Source organism: Atractosteus spatula (assembly GCF_055471065.1).
Source record: "Atractosteus spatula isolate fAtrSpa1 chromosome 10 unlocalized genomic scaffold, fAtrSpa1.hap1 SUPER_10_unloc_1, whole genome shotgun sequence".
NCBI lineage: Eukaryota > Metazoa > Chordata > Actinopteri > Semionotiformes > Lepisosteidae > Atractosteus > Atractosteus spatula.
Window position 1 is genome coordinate 2,925,103 of NW_028296612.1, and position 10,252 is coordinate 2,935,354.

Below are 10,252 nucleotides of genomic sequence, written 5' to 3' on the forward strand. Positions count from 1 at the left end.
GTCCAGTGGGCTGCTGTCTTATCGAGGCTGTAGTGTCCAGTCCTGTGTGTGAACGTCAGGACCTGTGGGCGTCGTGTCCAGTGGGCTGCTGTCTTATCGAGGCTGTAGTGTCCAGTGTGTGAACGTCAGGACCTGTGGGCGTCGTGTCCAGTGGGCTGCTGTCTTATCGAGGGTGTAGTGTCCAGTCCAGTGTGTGAACGTCAGGACCTGTGGGCGTCGTGTCCAGTGGGCTGCTGTCTTATCGAGGCTGTAGTGTCCAGTCCAGTGTGTGAACGTCAGGACCTGTGGGCGTCGTGTCCAGTGGGCTGCTGTCTTATCGAGGCTGTAGTGTCCAGTCCAGTGTGTGAACATCAGGACCTGAGGGCGTCGTGTCCAGTGGGCTGCTGTCTTATCGAGGCTGTAGTGTCCAGTCCAGTGTGTGAACGTCAGGACCTGTGGGCGTCGTGTCCAGTGGGCTGCTGTCTTATCGAGGCTGTAGTGTCCAGTGTGTGAACGTCAGGACCTGAGGGCGTCGTGTCCAGTGGGCTGCTGTCTTATCGAGGCTGTAGTGTCCAGTGTGTGAACGTCAGGACCTGTGGGCGTCGTGTCCAGTGAGCTGCTGTCTTATCGAGGCTGTAGTGTCCAGTGTGTGAACGTCAGGACCTGTGGGCGTCGTGTCCAGTGGGCTGCTGTCTTATCGAGGGTGTAGTGTCCAGTCCAGTGTGTGAACGACAGGACCTTTAAAAGCGATGTCCCCGGAGTCTCTGTCCTGTGGCGGCCCAGGCGTGAGCTGTCCACGGAGCTTCTGCTGCTGCTTGGACGTCCTGGCCGTCTGTTTCCATCGTCTCCTCCGTCCACAGCCGGCTGCTCTCGCTGCCTTCCTCCGTGTTGTTGCTGAACGCGGCAATTTCTGACTCAGCAAAATCCGCCCCTGACTTGTTAAACCCGGACAAACGTTTTCGTGGCGAGTTGAGACCTCAGGGGAGGTCCCTCCGCCATCTTTTATAAGTTCTCTATAATCTTTTTAAGCCGCGGGTAAAAAGCGAAACGACACGTCGTCTTTTTTCCGCTTCGGAAACGTTTCTCTCCCACAGCGCCGCTCCCGTCCCTTCCCGCCACCGGCGACACTTCCTGTTTCCGGGGAGGAGCCGGGAAGTGCGTGCGTGCGCGACCCCGCGGGGCGGGTTTTGAATTCGGGCGGCCGTTAGAGCTGCGCGCTCCCGGAGGACCGACCCGCCTCAGACACCTTCAGCCGCAAACCCCCCGTCCCCGCATCGGCCTCAGGCCGCAAAACTCCTGTCCCGGGCTGGGAACAGCCGCCTTTACCGCGGATTCGCCTTAGTTTTGATTTCCCTTCGGGCCTCCGACTCCGTCTGGGCTTCGCCATCAACAGCCGCTACACTACCGCCGCCTAACGGCGAAGCGTCTCTTTCGTCAACGGTTACCGGTCAGTTTGCACAATTTCCTTCGCGGACGGTGCATTCTGGGACATGTAGTTTTTATTCGTGTCCCCCCCCCCGCTTCGCTTTGGAACTACATTCCAGTTACTGATCCCGCTGGGGAAATCTCCATAATCTCCATAACAGATCCTGACGAAGTACAGGCTCAGTGACCACAGCCTGGACACAGGCAGACCTGGCTGTCCAGAGAGGACAGGCTCAGTGACCACAGCCTGGACACAGACAGACCTGGCTGTCCAGAGAAGACAGGCTCAGAGTGAACAGCCTGGACACAGGCACTGGACACAGGCAGACCTGGCTGTCCAGCCTGGACACAGGCACTGGACACAGGCAGACCTGGCTGTCCAGCCTGGACACAGGCAGACCTGGCTGTCCAGAGAGGACAGGCTCAGTGACCACAGCCTGGACACAGACAGACCTGGCTGTCCAGAGAGGACAGGCTCAGTGACCACAGCCTGGACACAGGCAGACCTGGCTGTCCAGAGAGGACAGGCTCAGTGACCACAGCCTGGACACAGGCACTGGACACAGGCAGACCTGGCTGTCCAGAGAGGACAGGCTCAGTGACCACAGCCTGGACACAGACACTGGACACAAGCAGACCTGGCTGTCCAGAGAGGACAGGCTCAAAGTGAACAGCCTGGACACAGACAGACCTGGCTGTCCAGAGAGGACAGGCTCAGTGTGACCACAGCCTGGACACAGGCACTGGACACAGGCAGACCTGGCTGTCCAGAGAGGACAGGCTCAGTGACCACAGCCTGGACACAGACAGACCTGGCTGTCCAGAGAAGACAGGCTCAGAGTGAACAGCCTGGACACAGGCACTGGACACAGGCAGACCTGGCTGTCCAGCCTGGACACAGGCACTGGACACAGGCAGACCTGGCTGTCCAGCCTGGACACAGGCAGACCTGGCTGTCCAGAGAGGACAGGCTCAGTGACCACAGCCTGGACACAGACAGACCTGGCTGTCCAGAGAGGACAGGCTCAGTGACCACAGCCTGGACACAGGCAGACCTGGCTGTCCAGAGAGGACAGGCTCAGTGACCACAGCCTGGACACAGGCAGACCTGGCTGTCCAGAGAGGACAGGCTCAGTGACCACAGCCTGGACACAGGCACTGGACACAGGCAGACCTGGCTGTCCAGAGAGGACAGGCTCAGTGACCACAGCCTGGACACAGACACTGGACACAAGCAGACCTGGCTGTCCAGAGAGGACAGGCTCAAAGTGAACAGCCTGGACACAGACAGACCTGGCTGTCCAGAGAGGACAGGCTCAGTGTGACCACAGCCTGGACACAGGCACTGGACACAGGCAGACCTGGCTGTCCAGAGAGGACAGGCTCAGTGACCACAGCCTGGACACAGACAGACCTGGCTGTCCAGAGAAGACAGGCTCAGAGTGAACAGCCTGGACACAGGCACTGGACACAGGCAGACCTGGCTGTCCAGCCTGGACACAGGCACTGGACACAGGCAGACCTGGCTGTCCAGCCTGGACACAGGCAGACCTGGCTGTCCAGAGAGGACAGGCTCAGTGACCACAGCCTGGACACAGACAGACCTGGCTGTCCAGAGAGGACAGGCTCAGTGACCACAGCCTGGACACAGGCAGACCTGGCTGTCCAGAGAGGACAGGCTCAGTGACCACAGCCTGGACACAGGCACTGGACACAGGCAGACCTGGCTGTCCAGAGAGGACAGGCTCAGTGACCACAGCCTGGACACAGACACTGGACACAAGCAGACCTGGCTGTCCAGAGAGGACAGGCTCAAAGTGAACAGCCTGGACACAGACAGACCTGGCTGTCCAGAGAGGACAGGCTCAGTGTGACCACAGCCTGGACACAGGCACTGGACACAGGCAGACCTGGCTGTCCAGAGAGGACAGGCTCAGTGACCACAGCCTGGACACAGACACTGGACACAGGCAGACCTGGCTGTCCAGAGAGGACAGGCTCAGTGACCACAGCCTGGACACAGACACTGGACACAGGCAGACCTGGCTGTCCAGAGAGGACAGGCTCAGAGTGACCACAGCCTGGACACAGACACTGGACACAGGCAGACCTGGCTGTCCAGAGAGGACAGGCTCAGTGACCACAGCCTGGACACAGACACTGGACACAGGCAGACCTGGCTGTATAGACAGGACACGGCTGAGCAGCTTGTTCCCCACCCCCACCACCCTCTGTGTACAGAAGAGCCTCCTGTCCTGACTGGAGGAGCTCATCCAGCTGTGTCTGGAGAGGAGCCAGGGTATCGGCTTCAACCACAGGGCTGGGCAGCTTGTTCCCCACCCCCACCCCTCTCTGTGTACAGAAGAGCCTCCTGTCCTGACCTTATCACGATTTTTTTTGATATTATTATTATTATTGTTGTTTCTGATCTCTATATTGATATAGATTGCGTCACACACAGTCTTGCGAGACCAAGCCGCCTGTAAGAGGGGTCGGCCTGAAAACCGGCTGGTTTTAGTTTTAGAATCCCATCTTTACCATTTGAAAATGACGCAAGCTGAACGTGGTGCCGTTTACAGCCGGACGGGCACGGACCCGCAGTCGCGCAGAATAAAGGCGGCTAACGCCGGTGACGGCCGCAGGTACAGCGATCCCGCTCAGAACAATTCACAACGAGAAGAAGATGAGGCGAAAAAAAAAATAAAAAAAAAAAAAGACCGACCGGCGCCGGGCGAGTGACGTCACAGGAGACGCGCGTCACCCGCGTTGGGGAGGCGGGGCGGATCAAAGCGGCGCCGCCCGCGCCGCCGCAGAGAGACGTCACCGGGCCGCGGGCACGCGCGGGCGGCCGGGCTTGCGCGCTCACGATCGCCGGTGCCGCAGAGGCAGAGAGAGAGAGAGACGGGGAAGCGCTCAGCGGCGATAAGCAGGACCACCATCATCCTCCTCATCCTCGGAGCAGGACCCGGGCGCCATGGCGAGCCAGTCGCAGGGCATCCAGCAGCTCCTGCAGGCGGAGAAGCGGGCGGCCGAGAAGGTGGCCGAGGCGCGGAAGCGTAAGCGGACCGGGGCTGGACCGGGGGGGGGGGGGGGTACCCCGTGCGGCGGGGGGTACCCCGTGCGGCGCTCGCTCGCTCTTCCGCCCGGATCTCGGGCTGAGCGGAGCCGTCAGTCCCCCGGGACCGGAGCGGCGCCGGCGGTCTCGGTCCACCGCGTCAGCGCACGGCCCGGTTCCGAGCAGCGAGGGCCGGTGATAAGGATCACTGAGACACGCCGACAGAGCTGCAGACGCAGCCCGGTTTTTACTTTCGCGCTGCACAAGCCCTCGTTCCGATGTTGTTTGCAAACGCGTCATATAGGCTGTCAGGACAGGGGGCTCTTCTGTACACAGAGGGGGGTGGGGGTGTGGAACAAGCTGCCCAGCCCTGTGGTTGAAGCCGATACCCCGGCTTCTCTCCGGACACAGCTGGGTGAGCTCCTCCAGTCAGGACAGGAGGCTCTACTGTACACAGAGGGTGGTGGGGGTGGGGAACAGGCTGCCCAGCCCTGTGGTTGAAGCCGATACCCTGGCTTCTCTCTCCAGACACAGCTGGGTGAGCTCCTCCAGTCAGGACAGGGGGCTCTTCTGTACACAGAGGGGGGTGGGGGTGGGGAACAAGCTGCCCAGCCCTGTGGTTGAAGCCGATACCCTGGCTTCTCTCCAGACACAGCTGGGTGAGCTCCTCCAGTCAGGACAGGAGGCTCTTCTGTACACAGAGAGTGGTGGGGGTGGGGAACAAGCTGCCCAGCCCTGTGGTTGAAGCCGATACCCCGGCTTCTCTCCAGACACAGCTGGGTGAGCTCCTCCAGTCAGGACAGGAGGCTCTACTGTACACAGAGGGGGGTGGGGGTGGGGAACAAGCTACCCAGTCCGTGTGGTTGAAGCCGATACCCTGGCTTCTCTCCAGACACAGCTGGGTGAGCTCCTCCAGTCAGGACAGGGGGGCTCTTCTGTACACAGAGGGGGGTGGGGGTGTGGAACAAGCTGCCCAGCCCTGTGGTTGAAGCCGATACCCCGGCTTCTCTCCAGACACAGCTGGGTGAGCTCCTCCAGTCAGGACAGGAGGCTCTACTGTACACAGAGGGGGGTGGGGGTGGGGAACAAGCTACCCAGTCCGTGTGGTTGAAGCCGATACCCTGGCTTCTCTCCAGACACAGCTGGATGAGCTCCTCCAGTCGGGACAGGAGGCTCTTCTGTACACAGAGGGGGGTGGGGGTGTGGAACAAGCTGCCCAGCCCTGTGGTTGAAGCCGATACCCCGGCTTCTCTCCGGACACAGCTGGGTGAGCTCCTCCAGTCAGGACAGGAGGCTCTACTGTACACAGAGGGTGGTGGGGGTGGGGAACAGGCTGCCCAGCCCTGTGGTTGAAGCCGATACCCTGGCTTCTCTCTCCAGACACAGCTGGGTGAGCTCCTCCAGTCAGGACAGGGGGCTCTTCTGTACACAGAGGGGGGTGGGGGTGGGGAACAAGCTGCCCAGCCCTGTGGTTGAAGCCGATACCCTGGCTTCTCTCCAGACACAGCTGGGTGAGCTCCTCCAGTCAGGACAGGAGGCTCTTCTGTACACAGAGAGTGGTGGGGGTGGGGAACAAGCTGCCCAGCCCTGTGGTTGAAGCCGATACCCTGGCTCCTCTCCAGACACAACTGGGTGAGCTCCTGCAGTCAGGACAGGAGGCTCTACTGTACACAGAGGGTGGGGAACAAGCTGCCCAGCTGTGTGGTTGAAGCCGATACCCCGGCTTCTCTCCGGACACAGCTGGGTGAGCTCCTCCAGTCAGGACAGGAGGCTCTACTGTACACAGAGGGGGGTGGGGGTGTGGAACAAGCTGCCCAGCCCTGTGGTTGAAGCCGATACCCTGGCTTCTCTCCAGACACAGCTGGGTGAGCTCCTCCAGTCAGGACAGGAGGCTCTTCTGTACACAGAGAGTGGTGGGGGTGGGGAACAAGCTGCCCAGCCCTGTGGTTGAAGCCGATACCCTGGCTCCTCTCCAGACACAACTGGGTGAGCTCCTGCAGTCAGGACAGGAGGCTCTACTGTACACAGAGGGTGGGGAACAAGCTGCCCAGCTGTGTGGTTGAAGCCGATACCCTGTCTTCTCTCACACAGACACAGCTGGGTGAGCTCCTCCAGTCAGGACAGGAGGCTCTACTGTACACAGAGGGTGGTGGGGGTGGGGAACAGGCTGCCCAGCCCTGTGGTTGAAGCCGATACCCTGGCTTCTCTCTCCAGACACAGCTGGGTGAGCTCCTCCAGTCAGGACAGGAGGCTCTACTGTACACAGAGGGTGGCGGGGGTGGGGAACAAGCTGCCCAGCTGTGTGGTTGAAGCCGATACCCTGGCTCCTCTCCAGACACAGCTGGGTGAGCTCCTCCAGTCAGGACAGGAGGCTCTTCTGTACACAGAGGGGGGTGGGGGTGGGGAACAGGCCAGCCTTGTCCTGGTCTGCACAGCCAGGTCTACCTGTGTCCAGTCTCTACTAGCTCACATACCTACTCACTACCGGATGGGCTCCTCAGTGACCTTTCTGAAGTGAAACGTAACCTGTCCGACGCCAGTGATGTGCAGAGTCTTGCTCACCCAGCTGGCCGTCAGTTCTGGGCTTGCACAGGGTCCCCCACGCTGCCAGCTGGACCCGCCCGGGTCTCCCTTGACGCCCCTTCTCTCCCCGTCTGCTCAGGAAAGACCCGCAGGCTGAAACAGGCGAAAGAGGAGGCCCAGTTAGACATCGACCAGTACAGGGCCGACAGAGAGAAGCTCTTCTCACAGAAACAGCACATGGTGAGAGAGAGAACACGCGCACACACACACTCTGCTGTCTGTCTGTATGAACCCCTCTCTCTCTCTCTCTCAGTGCAGTGTTCATGTACTGGGGTGTCCAGTTAGTGTGTGTGTATGAACCCCTCTCTCTCTCAGTGCAGTGTTCATGTACTGGAGTGTCCAGTCAGTGTGTGTGTATGAACCCCTCTCTCTCTCAGTGGAGTGTTAATGTACTGGAGTGTCCAGTCAGTGTGTCTGTATGAACCCCTCTCTCTCTCAGTGCAGTGTTCATGTACTGGAGTGTCCAGTCAGTGTGTCTGTATGAACCCCTCTCTCTCTCAGTGCAGTGTTAATGTACTGGAGTGTCCAGTCAGTGTGTCTGTATGAACCCCTCTCTCTCTCTCAGTGCAGTGTTCATGTACTGGAGTGTCCAGTCAGTGTGTCTGTATGAACCCCTCTCTCTCTCAGTGCAGTGTTCATGTACTGGAGTGTCCAGTCAGTGTGTCTGTGTGAACCCCTCTCTCTCTCAGTGCAGTGTTCGTGTACTGGAGTGTCCTGCAGTGCTGGTGGACTGTCTCTGTCCTCAGGTCCTGGGCTCTCAGGGGAACCTGTCCTCGGAGGTGGAGCAGCAGACCCGTCAGAAGATCCAGTCCATGCAGGGCAGCTACCAGCGCAACCGGGAGAGGGTGCTGAGGCAGCTGCTGAGCCTGAGCTGCCAGATCTCTCCGCAGATCCACTCCAACTACCACCTCCCCGCCTAGAGACAGCGGGGGGCCGGGGGGGGGGGGGAGAGAGAGACAGAGACAGAGAGAGAGAGACAGCAGGGGGCCGGGGGGGGGGGGGGGGGGGGAGAGAGAGAGAGAGAGACAGAGACAGAGAGAGAGACAGAGAGAGAGACAGAGAGAGAGAGACAGCGGGGGGCCGGGGGGGGGGGGAGAGAGAGAGAGAGACAGAGACAGCGGGGGGGGCCAGGGGTGGGGGGGACAGATAGAGAGAGAGACAGGAAGAGAGATACGGGGGGGGGGGGTGAGAGACAGATACAGACAGATAGAGAGAGAGACAGATAGAGAGAGATGCCTAGAGACAGTGGGGGGGAGGCAGAGGGAGGGGGACAGATAGAGAGACAGGAAGAGAGATTGGGGGGGAGTGAGAGACAGATACAGACAGAGACAGACAGGGGGAGAGAGAGGCAGACAGGGGTGGTGAGACTCAGGGAAAGAGAGGCAGGAGGAGACAGACAGGGGTGGTGAGACTCGGGGAAAGAGAGGCAGGAGGAGACAGACAGGGGAGGTGAGACTCAGGGAAAGAGAGGCAGGAGGAGACAGACAGGGGGAGAGAGAGAGACTCAGGGAAAGAGAGGCAGGAGGAGACAGACAGGGGGAGAGAGAGAGACTCAGGGAAAGAGAGGCAGGAGGAGACAGACAAGGGGAGAGAGACTCAGGGAAAGAGAGGCAGGAGGAGACAGACAGGGGGAGAGAGAGAGACTCAGGGAAAGAGAGGCAGGAGGAGACAGACAGGGGGAGAGAGAGAGACTCAGGGAAAGAGAGGCAGGAGGAGACAGACAAGGGGAGAGAGACTCAGGGAAAGAGAGGCAGGAGGAGACAGACAGGGGGAGAGAGAGAGACTCAGGGAAAGAGAGGCAGGAGGAGACAGACAGGGGGAGAGAGAGAGACTCAGGGAAAGAGAGGCAGGAGGAGACAGACAGGGGGAGAGAGAGAGACTCAGGGAAAGAGAGGCAGGAGGAGACAGACAGGGGAGGAAAGACACAGACAGTGCCACAGTGCCAGGATCTCTCACTCAGCTTTATAGCTTGGGGGGGGGGGGGGGGGTTGGCAGAACCCCAGTCCTGGGTCGGGTCCTCCAGGCTCGGGGGTCCACCTGGACACATCGCTGTGGCAGGAGGCAGGCCGGAGGACCCGCAGTGCCAAATCCCGCAGGGCCGTGCCTCCATCTCCACACGTCCTGAGGCCCTGTGGTCCCGTGTCTCTCTGCTCCGCCACCGCCACCGGGGGGCAGCGCAGAGCAGCGCCCGGACTCTCCCTCGTCACTGGAAGGAAGGCTGTGGGATCCTGGGGACCCCAGTCCAGCGAGCCTTACAGCTCAGGGGTCCCCAATCTTCGCAGCACTGGGGCCCTGGGTTCCATTTTGAACCTGGGGGAGTCCGTCTGTGTGGAGTCTGCATGAGCTCCACATATTCGCCAGCGCTCCGGGTTCTTAACATGCCAGTGGGTTCACTGGATTCTGGGAATATTGGCCTGGCGTGAGTGTGTGTGTCCTGTGATGGACTGGTGTCCTGTCCAGGGGGGGTGTGTGTGTGTGTGTGTGTGTGTGTGTGTGTGTGTGTGTGTGTCCTGTGATGGACTGGTGTCCTGTCCAGGGTGTGTGAGTGTGTGTGAGTGTGTCCTGTGATGGACTGGTGTCCTGTCCAGGGTGTGAGTGAGTGAGTGAGTGAGTGTGTGTGTGTGTGTGTGTGTGTCCTGTGATGGACTGGTGTCCTGTCCAGGGTGTGAGTGTGTGTGTCCTGTGATGGACTGGTGTCCTGTCCAGGGTGTGTGTGTGTGTGTGTGTGTGTGTCCTGTGATGGACTGGTGTCCTGTCCAGTGTGTGTGAGTGTGTCCTGTGATGGACTGGTGTCCTGTCCAGTGTGTGTGAGTGTGTCCTGTGATGGACTGGTGTCCTGTCCAGTGTGTGTGAGTGTGTGTGTGTGTCCTGTGATGGACTGGTGTCCTGTCCAGGGTGTGTGAGTGTGTGTGTGTCCTGTGATGGACTGGTGTCCTGTCCAGGGTGTGTGAGTGTGTGTGTGTCCTGTGATGGACTGGTGTCCTGTCCAGGGTGTGTGAGTGTGTCCTGTGATGGACTGGTGTCCTGTCCAGGGTGTGTGAGTGTGTGTGAGTGTGTGTCCTGTGATGGAGAGCTGCGAGGGAGATGGCTGGACAAACCCGAAGGAGACCAGCGGCCTGCAGTACACATCCGCTCCACAAGGGGGAGACAGAGATCTCTGAGCCCTCAGACACCCTCACAGCTCTCCTGATGCCCTGCACTTCCTGTCTT

General features: G+C 60.0%; 1 protein-coding gene across 1 annotated transcript; it reads left to right on the forward strand.

Moving 5' to 3' along the window:
- The first annotated feature begins 4,273 nt into the window (after window positions 1–4,273).
- LOC148813436 (V-type proton ATPase subunit G 2-like) lies at window positions 4,274–7,965 on the forward strand. The gene is made up of 3 exons (XM_088908269.1): window positions 4,274–4,460; window positions 7,122–7,222; window positions 7,789–7,965. Exons 1-3 carry the CDS (start codon window positions 4,379–4,381, stop codon window positions 7,960–7,962), a joined length of 357 nt encoding a protein of 118 aa, XP_088764395.1. The 5' UTR covers window positions 4,274–4,378; the 3' UTR covers window positions 7,963–7,965.
- Window positions 7,966–10,252: the final 2,287 nt, after the last annotated feature.

Bases quoted from the DNA above. Each gene is read 5' to 3' on its own strand.
- LOC148813436 (XM_088908269.1), top strand. From the start codon at position 4,379: ATGGCGAGCCAGTCGCAGGGCATCCAGCAGCTCCTGCAGGCGGAGAAG. The intron at 4,461-7,121 runs GTAAGCGGACCG...CCGTCTGCTCAG, and splicing joins GGTGGCCGAGGCGCGGAAGC to GAAAGACCCGCAGGCTGAAA. The intron at 7,223-7,788 runs GTGAGAGAGAGA...CTCTGTCCTCAG, and splicing joins TCTCACAGAAACAGCACATG to GTCCTGGGCTCTCAGGGGAA.